Source organism: Haliaeetus albicilla, chromosome 22, assembly GCF_947461875.1.
Source record: "Haliaeetus albicilla chromosome 22, bHalAlb1.1, whole genome shotgun sequence".
In the NCBI taxonomy this organism is placed as follows: domain Eukaryota; kingdom Metazoa; phylum Chordata; class Aves; order Accipitriformes; family Accipitridae; genus Haliaeetus; species Haliaeetus albicilla.
Genome location: NC_091504.1, coordinates 24,163,350 through 24,181,683, shown reverse-complemented (window position 1 = coordinate 24,181,683; position 18,334 = coordinate 24,163,350). Strand labels below are relative to the sequence as shown.

General features: G+C 45.8%; 1 protein-coding gene across 2 annotated transcripts in view; it reads right to left on the bottom strand.

Moving 5' to 3' along the window:
* Window positions 1–18,334, bottom strand: part of LMF1 (lipase maturation factor 1) — a 204,607-nt gene that overhangs the window by 143,162 nt on the left and 43,111 nt on the right. For both annotated transcript variants that reach the window (XM_069810464.1, XM_069810463.1), the window contains one exon: window positions 663–811. In XM_069810464.1, the coding sequence (XP_069666565.1) occupies window positions 663–811 (149 nt within the window). The remainder of the gene's footprint in view (window positions 1–662; window positions 812–18,334) is intronic.

Here is an 18,334-nt window from a genome sequence, read left to right as displayed (position 1 = left end):
AGGAAATGGATACAGGAATGTCCCTCCTGCCTGCAATCTCTTCCTATAGTGATGATCCTTAGCTTAAAGTTTTGGGATATTTTGAAATGTCCAAAATGCGGATCCAGATGACAGGGTAACACCCCTGCCACGCCTTTATTTTAACAAGGATGTGTCAGTTCCTGATGGATTCTTTTACAAGCTACTTGGGAATTTCCACTGGCACCGGGACAGTAATGCAGCAATTGTTCTCTCTAAAAACATGGAGCAGAGAATGACATTTCAGTAAAGCACACACAAAGAAAAAATAACTCAGGGTAAAGCTCCTGGTTCCTGGGAATTACCCACTGGATTCCCATCTTATCGTTAAGCCACAATGCCCAAGTCTCAAACTTCACTTTTATTCCTTTTCAAGAGCCAATCACAAGAGCAGCACCAACATATCAACACAGATATTCTTACTCCTATGTTTGCCCTCCTTAAAATAAACACTAATAGTAAGTTGAAAGATTCTGTGAACCAGAGCATGAAGCATTTCCTGCTACATGCTTCTTCCTTGCAACCAGAAAAATTCCTACACCAGAGGACTCCAATGTGTTGGACCAGGGGGAAGTTTTCTGCTAGGATGAGACACTCCTTTTGCTGTCACCTCAAAACGCACAAAAACGTGAAGTCCCACTTACCGCTCCAAGCATGATCCTGAAAATCAGCCAGCGGAAGCCCCAGATGACAATGCTGGAAGGAGGAGTATGCCGGGGCAGACGGGAGAGGGTCCAGAGCGGGCAGAGGAATATCCCCAGGAATCCCGTTTCCAGGAGCTGTGATTCCCATCCTGTAGTGCCAACACGTGAGAAATGAAAAAGAAAATAGTTATTGTACTAGTCCTATAAGTTATCCTTTCTGAAATTTTGAACACCCAAGAAATAAAAGAAACCTGTAATGCTTTTTAAGTTTAACTTGGGGGAACTTAGGTACCACCTCTGTCCTAATACACACATCACACACACTGGGAATTCAGATGCTTTAAGGTACAGTGTGAATGACGAGCATCTACATTTGGTGCATTGGGCTGTGTTGTTCTTCTCCAAGTGCACACACTGAGACTTTTGTTGTTTACATGGTTATTTTACTCAGCATGAAGCAAGAGAAAAAGTAAGAACTTCTGTGAAGCAAAGGAAAATGTGATTTAAGTGCCCAGGGAACTGGCAAGGTGACTCAGGCACACAACTGATCAGTGCCACTACTGATTCCTGCGGACCATGGACTGACCGAGCGACTGGCACCAGTCCCACTGACTTTACTGGATTCGTGCCAAAATGGGGCAGTCTTCATCTTCAAAAGACAATGATTAAAATCACATTAAGTCTTATTCATCATCAACATTAACGTGCAACCAGAAGCTTTGAATTTTTAATCGTAAAGAAAAATCATAATGAAAAAAGTCCAAATCATCCATCAAGCCAGTTTTACACATTGCTGGCTTTGGCAAAATCACTCTAGACAGAATACCAGTAGAGCTGAGATCAGAGCACAGCCTTGTAACCACACAGGGAACCTGTTACCTGCAATATCGGACGCTTTGGAGAAGGCAGATGATAACCTACTTCATGCAAATCTGCATTTTGCATTTTCTTTTTCCAGCACAGCACAGAGTATAAATATTGAAATGATTATTCTGGAAGAGCCAGAACACAGCAGTTCTGTTTTGACAGGTGAAGTCCAACCTCTATTACTTCTTTAAGTAACAATGTACTGATGCCAAAATTAAGTTATTCCAACTTTGTCCTACCTCCAATTACACACTCTTATTTTCAAGTATTTCTGTGCGATACAATTGCACTCTGAAGTCATTAAAAAAAAAAAAAAAGTAAAAAAACCCCCAAGACACTAAATGGCACACTAGCAGGGACAATTCTTGAAAACTCAGCAACCTCGTTGGAGCTGTTTAAGATGCTGGTTTTCCCATCTACGTGTCTACTTAAATTAAACCACACAGTGCCCATGGGTCACTTGTAGCCATGTTCCTTCCCAGGAGTCCCCCAGGCACTTTACTAGTTCTTAAATGGCAGTGACAAAAGTTTGGTCCATAACACCTCCCTTCGCCCACCCCAAACAGGCAGGGAAACGCCTGCCAAAGGCATTAATTCCTTCCAGCTCCAGCCTGAGACACCTGATTGCAAACCAGGTTGAGATTTTTCAAACTTGTGATTTGATGTTGTCACACAAGCAAAACTATAATAAATTTGCTTTAAGATATTTTCAGTAGCAGTCATGCAATCTCCTTTTCTTGTCTTAATATGCACAAGGTCCCTTAAATCAAAATGCAGGGTTTTTTCTCAAAAAGATTATTATATGTCAAACAGCTATTAAAGAATCCCCATTCTCCCTCCATACATCCTGTGGTTTCTAGAACAGACACCCCAAGTGCCAAAATTAGCGCTTCTGAGAGAAGCGAAGTATATTGTTATAAAAGCAGCTGCACCAGGAAAGCAATGGCTAATACAAAATGTGAAAGGTTAATTGTTACTAAACCCAGCCACAAATAGCAGTTATGGGTCTAACTGGCACCAAAATGGTAGTATATCTCCTTCATTTCTGCCTGCACAAGAATCCCACTGTTATCAGCGTTTTCATATGTTAATCACTGTGTTCCCCTGCAGACGTATAGGATGCACGCTGGATGGCTGAGCAGGAAGGCGTACGCCTCTACAGCTCCAAACGGCCTTTAGATCCCTACGTATGCATCTCCCTTCGAGAGCAGCGTTGCCTCTCACCAGGCAGCACGCAGTGACCTTTTTTCTTTAATTTTATTTTTAAACCAAACTCCTAGGGAGGCGTTTGCATGCACGGAGGGAAGGGGCACGAAAGGACCGCGCCATCCTGCGTGACACATTTCTTGTGCGTTAAACGGATTATACGAGCACGCATCCAGCACACGGGGACGCGTGCATGAGCGCGCGTGTGTCCGAAGCGATGCCGAAGCCTTCCTGGTATGCGCTGGCCTCCGAGGATCATGAGTTCAGCCTGCACCTGTGCTTCTTGTTCCAAAGCGACAAGTTTGAATCCTGGCACCACCACCACCCGGCTGCGAGTCCAAGAGCATAATCCGATGCGAACCGTGCCAGCAAGGGGGACAGCTCAGCGCCGCGGCGGGAGGGGAGGACCGGAGTAAACAGTACTGCCAGCTGTTGGGAGAAACCTCTTAAATTACCCACTGCTGACAACGGGGGCTGGCAGCGGGTGCAGCTAAGCCGGCACCAAACAGGGTTTAACTGCAAGTGCAGCCAAGGACAAACTACGGTCACAGCACCGTTTCAGAAGTCTCCGTCTAAACCTTCTCGGCACGCTGCTAAATCCCGTCCAGCTCCGTCTGCTCTGCACCCGTCGACGGCAACGGGCAAATTTGCTGCGCTGTACTTCGCTCTGCTACTGACCTTCATAGCAGATCGCAGCAAGTTCCTGCTAAAAACCAAGTTTAAGATGCAGATATGCATGGAGAGCCTCTGATTTATTAACAACCCTCTTCCTGATGGACTGAGTCTCCACAGCTGGTAACGTGGTCATGCAGATCAATTTTCCGTACTAGCACACATCACCCAAACCGTCACATACCCTGCCCTTAGCGGCAGAAGCTCCTTCTCCAGCCTCCATCCACCTTCCTTCCAGCCCAGGCAGCTCCTCGCCCTGGACCCTTCCCTGCGGCAGCCCTCCCGCTCCCGACCCACTGCCAAAGCTGTCACTGCTTCTCCCTTCCCCATTTAGCACGGATCTCATCCTGACTAACTTGTTAGTCCTCTTACAGGCTTCATCATGTGCCAACAATTAAGCCTTGATGCTTGATCCTACCCATAAGCAATGCAAGCGCTTGTGATGGTAGGATTATCCGATACGTGTGTCATGTTTTCTACTAAAAATTACAGCTAAATCAGGAGACTTTAAAGGACACGAACACGTTGCTGATCATCACAACTGTATCTACAGTACAGCATAAAAGGGGGGAGCTCTGCTCCATATCGTATTCGCTTTATTGTAAGTTGATATTAGAAAGCAAGATTACAAGATCCATCAACAGAAACCTTGCGTTTAACTGCTGACTTGCAAACAGTTGTTCGTGTCTACCCCTTAAAAGCCTCAGACTCAAAATCCCTTGCAATCTTAGACAGGCTCGAGGCTGTAACCATGTGTCTGCTGAACACTGCTGAAGTTTGAGCTTTGCCACCTTTTAACAGCACTTCTGAGGCTCACAAAGCCCAAACACACTGTGACACCTACAAGGAGTCAACCAAGTCATCGCACCTTGGCAGGGAAAACCTTAGGAACAACTGGTACTTAGCTGACCCGTTCAGCTAAGCAGTAACAGTATTTTTCTCCCTATCACCATCCTCCTTTTCCTGCTATCAAGTGGGCAGTGTTGGTGGGATGTATTTGCTGATGCAGCAGGGCCAGGCAAAAAAGCCCGACACAAACACATCCTCCATCTCCACCAAACATACTGGGAATCACGTACCGAACCCTCCTCCAAGCTGCAGAAATTCCCACCCTCGACATTTTTTAGGACAGTTCTAGCACAGCAAAAACACGGACACGAAGGAAGTCATCTCTGTGACCTGGGGGACCTAGAGGGACAATTAAATGATCCCCCATTTTGGGGCTGTGGGAGGGGAGGGCAAGTGCTGGGCATCGGGAGCTTTAGGAACATCTATCTGTGTGGCAGCCACAGAGCATCGCACAAACAGAGAAACTAGCGGCAACGTGAGAATCAAAGCACAGGTAACGCAGCAAAGATCTCTTGCCTGTAGCAATGCCAGTTTATCACGTACAGTGACATTTCCCAATCCTAGCATTTTTGGAGTGAAACCCATTTTATAAATGGCAGCAAACGCCACGATATTTAGAGGCACCGGGGCTATCTCAGAAAGGCAGCTCCCATCCTCAAAGCGCCAACCAACACATCCTTATTACCCGGGCTAAATGTCGGGGCTCACCTCCGCCCCGGTCCCTCCGGCCCTGGCGCACACTGATACTGCTGGGAACGAAAGGGTCACGTTGTTGACCCACCTGCTCCTGTTTTCTTCAGTTGGATCTAGTCAAATTTCAGCAGCTGCAGAGCAGCACAAAGCGCCCCATTGTTATCTCCCGCGCAGCCGGAGAGGGAGCCACGGGGTGGTGGTTTTTTTTTTGTTGTTGTTGTTTTTAAAAAAAAAAAAAAATTTGAAATAAAATAAACTGCCAATGGTGGCTGCACTTGCCCCACATGCGTTTCAAATGTTTGTTACGTGCTCCAAACTTGATGCGGCAAAATCCATAGTTTGGCATTTTCTAGAGGTCTCTGCTGGGGCAGGGGAGGAGGAGAAGCGGGGAGGATGTGCCGCAGGGCAGGGAACACAGGGAAGGGGAGGAAGCAAAAACAAAACCAAAAAGAGCTTTCGCATATCCCTTTTAGGGTTTTCAAATGTTTTTCTTCTTTAAAATTATATAAACCCTCCAATAGTTTAACTTTTCAGCTAGGAAATTCAGCTCAACTTCAAGTGATCTCTAGAGTCAAAAGCCATTTGCTGCTTGAAAGAAGAACTGCGAAAGCTGGCACCGTGCGGTCTCACCGCGTCCTTCGGCAGAGACCGTACATGTTGGCAGGAACATCTGCCTACATGCGCTGTAGAAAACATTACTGGTGCATAACATGTAAAAAAAAAAAAAAAAAAAAAAAGGAGTCATTTTGGTATGAACGGTCTCCAGAAAAGTCCAAAGCAGCCCCATTATGGCTCCCTACAGAAAGTATTATTTCTAATGGAATATAGATTATATAGCATTATATCATTAAGGTTTCCAATTTTCATCTTTATTATTTACCATCAAATACCTGATGAAAAAAACAGCCAAGTTATCGCAGCTTGTCCGTGGCTAGAGAGGAAAGCCAGTACAACCCTCTCTCCTACCCAGCCTTGCACGCTGCACCTCCAGCCTTCCCGCATCCCAAACCAGTCTTCTGTTTGCATGGACAGTCACGGAGAAAGCAATGAGACAGAGAAGGGCAGAAAGCCTTCAGAACTAAATACAAACCAGTCAGGTCCAAAGATAATGAAGTTTCTTATTTTCAATTAATCTAACCTTCTGAGAAAAAAAATCATCTGGTCGAAAACAAACCCCATACCTAGCTATGGTAGAAATAGCTCAGAGAATTTATTTTTATTAATACCCCTTCCTAAAATACGGGATAAGTTGAAACAGCAAACCATCTCTCTTTGTATATACATATTCAGACATAAAATTTATAGAGAGCACGTTTGCATGGCACAGACAAATGCTTCTACAACGTACACGCGTTTTATAGCTTGCTCTCTGCAGCCAGCACACAGAGGAGCTGGGGAGCGGACAGTGCAGCTGTCTCCCTATGAATATTGTGTGTCAGGCTCCCCGGCAGCCAAAGCAAGGGAGATACCCAATACGGACTGACTTATACTGGAATTAGATTAACTGCTCCTGAGCCTCTCCTCCCTACCTCCCTGAAATTTAGTATGATATCATTTCAGCTATAGCGTTAAAACACCTGTTGAAAATAGTATGGGTTACGCTGATGACTACAGGATATTCTGACCAAGGACTTTAGTCTGCAGATACTCATCACAACTACCACGTGCATCAACCGATGCAAATGGACCCGCGTCCAGCAGCGAGCGATACGCTGAGTAATTAGGTGTTTACCTGCCAGTGTGCTCCCATGGGCACTGGGCTGCTCTTCGCTTCTGCACCCGCCGCTCATCCCTATCACCTTCCCCGTCAGGGTCTCTTCCTTCACACTGCCATCCGTAGTCATCTCCCACTTGCAGAAACGCAGATCAAATTAGAAAATGCTCAGAACTGTACTGATATATCAGTACTTTTTTTAATAAGAACATACTGCCTTAAAGGAGAACAGTCAGGTCAAACCTAGCCCTTTTTTCCAGCTATGAAAGATAAATCTCAAAAAAAATCCCCCAAAACCAAACAAAAAAAACCCTCAACCTGCCCATGAAAAATAGAGGTTTCTGCTTTTTCCTCACTTTTTAAATTTTTTTTTAAAAACAAAATACTCTGTAAATCTTTCCAACTTTCATCATTCATAGCAACAACTTCCCCAAAGGAAAGCAAAGCTCCTAACTATCCTAAAAAGAGCTGCATTGTTTTGAAGTGTCTTGCTAACATGTCTTCTAGTAAGTTAAAATACTGCGCCCGCCAGCGAACTACAAATACCTTTTTTATCTCCAGCGTGAAATACTGGCCACACTAAAACCCATGGCAAAATTATCACCAGTTTCAACGGGGTTTGGCTTTCACGCAAGAGTTTCATATGTCTCAGCTACGACCTGTTGAAACATGCTGGTTTTTCCTCTCCGTTGAAGACAAGCGCCAGGGAAGCGAGCTCACCGGCCAGCCCTGAGGCAGGGAAGAGCATCATGGTGCTGAAGATGACACTAAAAACCCAAGTGAGCGGGATCCATCCGCTGCTGCACCATTTCAGGCTTAAGGAGAGCAACAGCTAGATGCAAATGGCTTAGACTACAGAAGAAGGAAACCCTTGGAAAGCAAAGGATGTTCAGTGAATGGCTTTATCTCACTGTGCAGAAGTTCACACCGTGATTGCTCGTGCTCTGCACCCCAGAAGCACTGGACCCACCACAAGGCATCACCAGCAGCTGTCCTTCCCCTGCAACATTGACCCTTTTTGCCTTTTTTCCAGTCATTTTTCCTTTTCCAGAAGGACAACAAACCTATCAGGGGGACAGATTCACTCCCCTCGCTCTCTGGCTTTCCAAATATCAGTAAAAAGTAGAGGCACAAAGAGCACAAGTTTTTGTCAAGTTTTAAAAGTTTCCCAGGGCTCCTGATGGACAGGATTCCTGGTGATTCCTGATGGAAAGACCAGGTCTCTCCGCAGTCACATAGTCAGTCTGTAAACATGAAAACCCTGTTAATAATGTCAGAGAGCAGTTCTGAATCTCCCCCATCAGCAGGCAGAGCACACATGCAAGACTTAACTTTGAAATAATTTAGGTCTTCAATCAGGGGGAAATTTAAGCCCAGGCATTAGCATGGCACACACCATAGGAGCACAGCAAAGCTCTCTTTTCAACGGCTATAAAGCAGAAAGTTTCAACTTTAAGACTTGAAAATACTGCAGAGCAACAAGAATGCTTCATTCTGAAGTCACCCCCAAAAAACCCAAGCACAACAGATGCTGACCTCAGAAGCACATCTGAACTAGGGCAGAGAAAGAAGGAGAGATGCTTAAAAAAGGAAGAAATCGGTCCACCACAGCTCTGAGGAAAAGAAAATGAGGAAAGACAATGATTTATTGCTTCTCAATTCGGTGGTGCCTTTCACTTACAGATCCCAGAACACAGAAAGATGTCTTGCAAGCCGCCTGCCCCACGGGATCTCGAGTCTTTTCAGAGCTATGAAAGCCAAAGCTCAGAGGGCTGAAGGACAGAGTCCCCTTTGGCACCTTGTTCTGGGCAAGAGTAGATAACCCCAACCCTCCCTCCCTCAGGACACGCTGCTGCCACGAACACCAACACGCCCAAGATCTGAACTAGCTTCCCGCAGTTAAACTCTGCCATATCCATTTTCCCAAACCACCACCTCTATTAAATGTTTCAGATTTCTCATCTGCCAAAGAGATAAGAGATTGGTGATACTTCACACTTTTGCAGCCAACGGAATAGTTCTTGATGTTGTTAGAAGATTTGGAAAAATGTTATCAATAACTTTTGTTCTTAAAGTATAAACCACACAAAAAAAAAATTTAGCATAAAAACTTTTAAAAGCTTCCAAGTGCTCTCCAGGGTAGTCATTAGAAACTACTTAGGTAACAGGAGGGTGATAACAGTGAGTTAATGCAGCGTTAAATTAGCCCTCCTTCCATGCAGAACTTTAAGTGACAGAGGAATCAGTTGGGAGGATTTTTATTTTATTTTTTAAATAATGAAGTTAATGGATTTCCTGTTTTTAGCTCTGTGGGCGGCTGTCATTTTGAGGGATCCGTATATACTGTATTTAATTACTCTGTCTTAAAGTAACGAAAATAATTTCATCTGTGTTCGTAAGAACTCGCGGGTGCCAGCACCTCTCAAGCATGGCCATCAAGGCAAGGAGAACACGCAAGCATTGCTGCTTGTCAGTGAGGGGTCTGTTGTCTCTGGAGATGCGTAACCACAGCAGCTTCTGCTTACTCACTGGACTTCTCAACATCTCAAGCCATCCCTCAAAATCTTCACATGGCCAACAGCCACAAGAACCTGTGCCACAACTCTTGGTGAGCTGAGGGCAACGAGCACCAGGAGTGGTTCACAGCCAGGAGGTAACAGTGGTTTCCCAGTGTTCCCCACCATCCTCCTGCAGGCACGGCTGAGGTTGGTGCTGGGCCCCAGGGCAACCCAACAGCAGGTTTAACAGCTCCTCTGGCCTCACCTCTCACAGTGGGGAATCCACCCCATTTCCCCCTAACAGATTACTAGGAGCAGGGTCAATGATGGCCATCAATAAATTTAGACAAAGATCAGCAGGATTTAGGCTGGCCACAAAGATGGGGGGAGAAAAAAAGCTGGGCATCCTGCAACAGTCCACAAACCACGTGCGACACAGAGAACTTCGTAAATGAAATGGGAAGCGACAGAACAGACTGACTGTGAAATGAGATGTCGAACAGAGCCGGGAACAGACGCAGAATGAAAGGAGCGGCCAAGGACAAGTGATGCCACCATGACCAGGCGATACGATTCATTTAGCATTGGTGCTACACGTTGCATTAGGGCACAGCAGCATGTTCCCACTCAATCAATCTCAGCGGAAGAAAAGAAAGCAGCTTTAAAGGCTTGAAACAAAAAAGCCTGAAGGCAGAGAACAATCCCTGGCTGATGGGAGTTGTCGGAGGGAAGCTTTCCCTGCGAAACCGATAACCTGCCTACTGCGGAGCTCTGTTTTCCTTTGAAGCAGCTGGCTCTGGTACTACTGGAAGCAAGTCTTGATGGATCACTGGTTTGAATCCAGTATCATGATTCCTCCGTTCCCCGGTGCGGAGGTTCAGGTATACGCTGCACATACCAGCAGAGACCATCTACTGCCAGGTTCCCATGGCACTAGGAAAACAAAAGGGAAAATATGTATCATCACCAAGGAACTCTGGTTCCTGGAACAAATAATTATAACCTGGAAGGGATTTTCTTTCCAATTATCTTCTCTGTGCCGATTGCTTTGAAGTCCATGATATAACTAAAAGCCAGTTACAGTTTTCTGGAGAGTTTTCTTTCTGGAAATCCATGCTGATCAGATGAAAAGAATACACGATGGCACAGCCAAGTGCATAGAGTCAGGAGGTTTTGGCTTAAAAGAAAATAAGCAAAACCAGAACATACCCAAAAGACAAGAAGGGCAGAGACTGGCCCTCACCTACCAAACCAGAACAGTCAAGGTTTGTTCAGGAATTAGTAGTTATTATAGATGTTCCTGCTATGTGACTGCAACAGCCCGAAATCCACTTCATGTAAAAACATCCCATTTGCTCAGCGTGGAGCTGGTCTGTACAGAGCTCTGCAAACACACCGCTCTTCTCTGCAGGGAGGTCTACACAGAAATCCTGCACCGGTGTTTGCAGCACCTTCCCTCCATGAACCTTACGGTGATTCAGCAACTGAAAACTCTCAAAGCCCCTTTACTGCAATGAATGGCCAAGCAAAGCTTCAGGAAGCTGAAGTGGTGGCTCTGAAAGCCTTAGAGAGACGAACCTCAGCTCCCAGCCCTCTTTCACAGGGAAATATATGTTTCCCTCCCAGCATTCATCAAGAGCTGGTATGGGACAGATTGGGTCAGAAGATCAAGTCTACCCCAACATGACCAAGATATACCAGAAGACCATCGCTGTTGCAAGCAACGCACGCTCCCTATCCCAGCTTGCCTCTCCCAGCAGCCCCCCCCTCCGCCAGCACCCCCCACTACTCTGGGGATGGCCCTCTGCTCAGCTTTGGTGGCCACTGCGGTCCATGTGGTCACCGGACATAAACCGCACCAAGAGAAGAGGCAGGGAGAAAACCAGTGGAAACGAGCACAAATGTTAATTTAGGAAATTTAAGGTCGTGCTGGGATCAGCTGGTGGTGACTCTGACACTGCCTTGGGGCTAAAACTCCAGGGAAGGTGATCTTGCAGCTTGGTCCTGCTACAGGTGGACTCGTTCAGAGATGGAACAGGAGCCTCCCAGCATCTGGGAGAAGTGGCACCTTATTCCCACCTGCAAAGCACTCTGAACCTTGGGAGGACACTGCAACCAAGGACATGAGGGTCCTCTGACTGAGAGAAAGACACCAAGGGCTTTGTAAAACAGAGCTGAGCTTGAAATACCACAAAATCTCTTCGGTGCTCGCCTCTTCCAGGTTACATTCCTTCTTACTGTGCTTTTCCTCCTTACTCTCCACCAAGAAAGCCAGCAATTTCCACCTTCTCAAGCAACCTGTTGGACACATTTTATCTGTTCTTTATGGACAGGACCCCTGCAGTACTGTGCCATGTGCCTGCAGAGTTAAATTGCTAAAAACAGGTGTCTGTTGGGTGTTAAATCTATCTTCAGGCTGCTTTGGCAGCTTAAGAAACCATTAGCAGCTGTTAACATGGTTAGCATGGCAACGTTGAGCCTAACAGCTCAACCAGCCTGCTTTCTTCACCATTTCAAAACTATCATTCCCCACTTGTACACTTGAAGCAAGAACAAATTAAAACCAATACCATGAAGGCACCTGGCAAGCTATTTTGCTAGCAGACAGAAAGCGAGTCTTGAAATAAAAAGCATATTAGACAAATTTTTCCTGCCATATCATGTGAGATTCCCATTGCCCTAGAGAGGTCACATTTTAGCCTCATGCGAGCACATGTTTTACCATCAACATTTGCAGATGATAAATACTCACCGAGGGACGACTCCTTCACTGGGCTTCCCCATCAGTTTGAAGTGGACCTCTCATTTAAAATTTTCTCTGCCTCCCTAATTTTGCCTGAACATAATGCCTTTAAAGTACAGCTTGTATACTGAGTAAGGGAAAAAAAAGCTGCATAGTTCATTAACCTCAAGGTAGATATACCCATCCAACACTCCAACAGCTGCAGGATCACAGGAGCGATATCAAAGGTGTAATCTCAAAGGTGATATGTGAGAAGACCACGAGCAGGTTATGGCCAACTTTTAGGTTGAACATGAAAGGTCATCCTGGTGCAGGAGAGGAAATACAGGTCCTGGCACTAAAAAGGAGTGCCAGAGGAGGAGAGCACAACTTTGCATATTAGCTAGCAGACACGGCGCATTGGTTTCCGAAGGGCTGTTCCTACCAGCGTACAGGCTGGAGATGCCAGCCACGGTCCTGGTCCCACCATTCAGCATGACAAACACTCATCCACACACAGTTACACTCAACCCATCGTCAGATGCCTACAGAACACGCACTCCTAATGCCCAGGAGGCATCATCAGCCCCGTGAAGCAGGTACGGAGCAGGAGCCTGGGGAGAGCCAGTGTTCGCACAGCCCAGGTCCCACCGGCCACGCTCACCCAAGGAAACAGCAGCAGTGCTCGAGCCAACAGCTGTCCAGAGGGAGAGAACCATTTCCTTCGGCAGCGGCGAACTCCAAAAACTACTTTAACCCACACGTGGAGCTTTCAGTTACGTTCCTGCACCATCTTTTACACTCAAAACCTTAAAAAAAACCCAAACAAACATAAAAAGCAGGGTACTGTTTGTACAAGACAGCATGAGAAAACCACTACAGTACCTATAATATGAATTTTCTGATTCTAAAAGGGGATTTGCTCTGTCCGGAGTGAAGGCTATTTTTCGGGATTACAATTAAATAAGAAAATTGATATTGCCGTGTCCTTTAGGACATCTCCGTCCCAGCAGAAGTAAACAAGACTCTCCATTCAGCTACATCACTCTGAAGTAACTCAGCTAACTTTAACGAAGCTTCAGTGATGTAAATTTGCTGTAATGCAGGAATGGTTTAATCCAGGCATTTTTCAACATGATGAGCTCAGAAGTGGCCAAAATGACTAACGGGACCTCAACACCCACAGCTTTAACCTCCAAGAACAAAGGAAGAAAGAGGGAGCAGGAGGAAGGAAGACCAAATGCGGACCTCAGGAAATCAAAAAGCCGCTTTCAAAACCCATCTGATTTTAAAAAGATCTGATGGATATGTAGGAGGAAGCAGCAGTTTTTTGGCAATTACGGGACAAATGCCAAAAAGTCAACTGCATTAGGAAGTCTTTCTCTCCCTCCACAGTACAAAGAGATGAACAAACAAGCAGAAATGCTGATGGTCAGAGACCTGAACTATGCACCAAGTCTTCCAAGTCCTGAAATCTCCCTGTTGATACAAAGAAAGAGATGAACTAGATCAGCAATCATTTTATTCAGTGCCTGAACAACTAAACTAACATATAATGCATTGAACATTATAAACAATAAAAGAAATCAGAAATACTTCAACATAATTATTTTCAGCAACAGCAAATGAATCCGTAAGGAACCGTTCGGATGATCAGTTTGCAGGAAACATTAAACCTTCAACACAACTGTCCTACCCTGGCGAATCTGCTGCCACATATCAAGGCGAAATTACCAAAGCAGCAGTAACAAAACCCACCCATTGTAGAAGCTGGTGTTCTTCCCATCATTACTCATTTTGAAAAAAAGCCAAAAGTGTCCTTTGGACACCTTTAAAGCCAATCCGTTAATGGGTGTCAGAGACAGAGAGGGAAGGAGGATGCAGCCAGCACCGCCTGCAGCCAGCCCAGGACGCAGAGCGGCGCTCAGCCACCTCGAACCAAAAGCAGCCATTTCCAGCTTAAACAGGGAAGAGCTAATTAAAATGCTGCAGGCCTGATGTCAAGATTTTGGATGATGACCTCTTCACCCCATTCCCCAGAAACAGTTACAATTATTAAGTAGCATGTCAAAACCATAAAATTTTATCTATTTTTTTTGCCATAAGGCAGCCCCAAACATTGCCCTAATTTTGCCTTTTCTCTTCCTTCTACCACAGAAATTCCCCACCATGATCAAATTACTTGTCAGTCTTCACCAGGATACACTGGGAGGAGAGAGAAATAATTGCAAGAGCCTTAAGATCTCAGGTAATTTCTTTAAGCTCTTTTCTCAGCCTGTCCTAATATTTTACTCCCTCTATGAAATGCAGATGCACAGCAGTCATCCAGAGCAGCTTCCATCCGTGTCAAACACAAGAATACAGAAGCTCGGCTTATGACCTACAAAATAACAGGAGTAAATACCCAATTATAATATGCATCTAAAAAACAAATTTAAACTTTATCTGATAAAAAAAAGGTAAATATAAATCAGGTTTATGTTGAGAAACAGCCAGATGTGGCATTCATTAAGTGTTGCTCTTATTAACATGCCATTCACTGTGTTTCCTCGCCACATGTATAGATATTACTTGTTAAACTTGAAAATCTCAGACACTGGCAAGAGAGCTGGAGACAGACACCCCTATTAAGCTGAACCAGCAGCTGTGAGAATTACTGTGGATTCCATTTTTAGGAATAAGCAAGTTTCAGAGTGGTAACAAAACAAAAAGATAAAGCAACACAAAGCAGGGTTATTTATTTTGACAGCTGTGGTTTAGTTGTTTTAACTGTTCATGATGGTTTTAAAAGAAACTCTGAAATCCACTTTGTAAAAATAAGGAAGCCCCAGTAAGAGCAGCCGGGGCGTGAGTCTGGAGAGGAGACACAGCCGAACCGTGCGTTTTGGGGTTGGGGCTGCAGGAAAAAGCTGGGACACCAGCGAAGGGCTCCGGTGCCCCCCTGGGCTGCCTGGTGGGGTTACGGATGCTCCCGGGAGCCAGGCATCCCCCAAAGCACAGCACCCGGTGGGTGCAGGGTCCCTGCCACCTCCCCAAGCACAGGCAGGCAGATGTGACCCTAAGATCCGCTGCCCGACCCCAAAGTCCCCCCAGTTTTGCCAGAGTAGGTGTTAGTGCCTGTAACAGCGGCAACGGGGCATCCTGCTCCCGGCTGGCTCCCATTGCTCAAACCCCTACAGGTGTCACTCGCCCGCCCAAGCGAAGCATCCATAGCAATGACCCAGGTTTGCTTTATCGGTTTAAAATACATACGAACGTGCTTCCCTTCAGCGGAAATTAGCCCTAGCAACACAGAGTATTTAGCATTAATATATCCCAAATATTTAACTCCCCTTTGCCTGAAGGGCATGATAAATTACCATTTCTAGGTCCTTTATTTCCTGTGCCTGAAAACGGGTCTTACCTCGATGCACCTTGAAAAGGTCTTGCCAAAAGCCCAGCGAGGGCGACGGGGGTCTGCAGGGAGGTTGTGCCCGGCGGGGGGGGGCGGCGGCCCCCGGCCATCGGCCCTTGGCTCCCCTGGCCGCTGCTTCTGCAGAAGGGACGCTGGGATGGGGACCGTGTGTGGCAGGACAGGCTCCAACACAAAGATGCAGCCACAAAGGAAAAACATGAGGGAAGAGGAGACGAAAAACTTCCAAAACAAACCCAAAATTTATCACTACAGAAGTAACAAGGAAACTTCCAATGTTGAGGTTTTTTTCTGCATGAGCATGAACTTCTCAGTAACCTTTTTTTCCTTGAAAACATTGAAACTAGAGGAAGACAGACCACTTTATATGTGTTTTCACATACACTTTCTCATTAGGGGGACCTGCACCTTAGCTCTGATATCAACATCCATCAGCAGAAGTTCTGCAGATACCCTAGGACTTCATTAAATAAAAATTAAGAACTACCAGATCAGGTATGTTGTTAACGATACAGCCATGGTTAACTGGCATTAACTGCACATCGTCTATTAGAATGATCACTGTTAATACTGCCTGAAGGAAAACAAGGTTCTTGATTCCTGGAAGTTGTGAGCCACCCTATTTTTTTGGAAAACACTACACATTTGTTTTATGGTTGGGAATGCCAGCTGGGATAAATTACTTTTACTGTGCCTAATCTTCCCCAACACTTGGAAAACAATGTATATTTTTTCTTTGTTTTCTGGCTGTTTTGCAGAGTTGTTGCCTACTAACGAATAGTCAACACCATTACGTGCTAACAAAATGTAAAAGTAAAAATATTCCTCCAAAAACATTTTCCTGAAACTCCCTGAAGAGCCATGCTCAGCTTCCAAGAAGGCAGAATTCAACATCAAACCTGGCAAAAATGGCAACTTAGATGTTATCGTTACACTCATAAAAAACACCCCAAAACTACTATTTAGACCTTCGGCAAAGGTGGGGCCTCGAGTCTTGAACACAGACCTGCTGCTCAGGTATAAACATGAGCAACCCATGGTCGGCATCTATTAGGATTTATAGTGACCACAGTAGATTAAACAGTATTGCAACGTTGCTCCTTAACTCCTCCTGAATCATTGCATGCACAATATTACATGCCTTGTGTTTCCTTTTCCACACTATTTTGTTAAATCCAGCTAAACAGAATTATTCAGGTAAGAAACAATTTGTAACCAGTGATAGTAAAGCAGAATACAATGATTAAAAAAGTAATAACTGCCTGCCTGGGTAAATAGGAGGGTTACTTTACCGAGATACTCAGGAAAGGCAAGCCAAAGGGCTCGGAGACACCATCTAATTGCGAAGGTTGAAGAGCCACTGTTCAACGGCCTTTGGTAATTCACCTAAACAAGGAGTTTTCCCCCAGTAACTCAGCCCACCCTTACTCTGTCCCCTGGCAGCCCAGGGACACCACTCAACACAGGACGGCTCAGGACCCAGCACCAAGGTGCTCCCACGGTGGCACTGGTCACCTAATCCTGGGACAAATCCTTCCCCCGACGGAGTTATCAGGGAGTTCGGGTGACAGCCCTGCGCCCAGCTCCCTCCCGAGCCCAGGTCCTGGCGTGGGAGGGCTGAGCATCGCTCGCCCCACCAAGCACCGGCGCCTGCAGTGCAGCCCAGGCTGTGCCCCGCAAGCAGAGGAGGGTGGCGGGCACACCCGAGCCCCAAAACCAGCAAGTTCAGTGCCTGAAGACGGTTCTGGGCTAATGCTTCATTCTCCCCTTTTGCTGGCACTCTGCAGGCATTGCCACAGAAACCGCTGCTCTGCCAACCTGTCCTCACCTGTCCCCTCCGACGCAGTTTCCAAGCCAAAATTCATCTGGGACAGAAGCAAATGCTCTTGAGAGACCTGAGCTGTCACGCTCAACTGTCAAGAGAATAATTTGATGGGAGAAGTATCAAGGGAGCGATCAAGAAAATCTTGGAAAGGAAATTAAAACAGGTATATGTTCCCAAAATTACAACATCCACTTCAAACTCGTGCTAGCTGAAATCTATATTTACCCAAGGCAAAGTAACTACATAATTGCACTCTGCAGAAATGACTATGCAAGACTAAACACGTGCCGCACACTCTGTGGGAAGTCTCCAGTCTTCCACAGTCTCCTTCAGGCTGTGCCACTGCCTCAGTTTACCACCTCTCCCGCGTCCTTTGGGCTAGGTGGCTTTGCACGGTAATTCAGGTACCACCACACCAGGCACCAAAGCGACACAGACCTGCTCCCGAGGCACCGGCGGTGGCACCGGCGGTCCCGGCAGGTTTCGAACTGCAGGGCTCTTCATTTCTTATTTTCTGCCCCATCCATCAAACCAATTTCCCTTGACAGGGAATTAAGTACACTAACTACTTCTGTCGCAGGGTATTGCAGCCCCTCCAGCTGCAGGGTCTGGACAACTGTTGCAGCATCTATAGGGCCAGAGAGAGCGATGGAGGAATCCTGAAGCTCCTGACACAGCAACATTATGAAGCAACAGCTAATATTTTAAGCCTTGCAATTCTATTTTTATTCATGTCTACATCCCATAGTCAGTACCAAAACACAGCAATAAAGACAACCCTAAATCCAGTCCTGTCTTTCCTCTCCTCTAGCCAGGAGATCATAAAAAACCCAAAACAAAACAAAATACCAACAAAAACAAACAAACAAGAAACCCCACCACTACACTCACAGGATGCAATCTTTAATTTTAAATTGTCCAACACTTCAGCTGGCAATGCTTTTTTTTTTCCAGCAATGCATTTTTAAAATCGTTAGCCCTTTCCCTACTTCCTAGAGCTCTTAACAAACATTTACTACTTATCGCTTCTGCTACAAAATTGAAACCAATTGCAAATTAATTCTTGGAGATGTTTAGAGCAAGAATTTTGCTCTGTTTGTGACCACAGATATTCAGCACAGATTCCTAAGGGTGTAGCACAGCACGAAGGCTGCTCACCCAAACTTTGTCGTGAAGAGAAGCCTGGATGACTATGGCCTGGCCACCACCTGCGG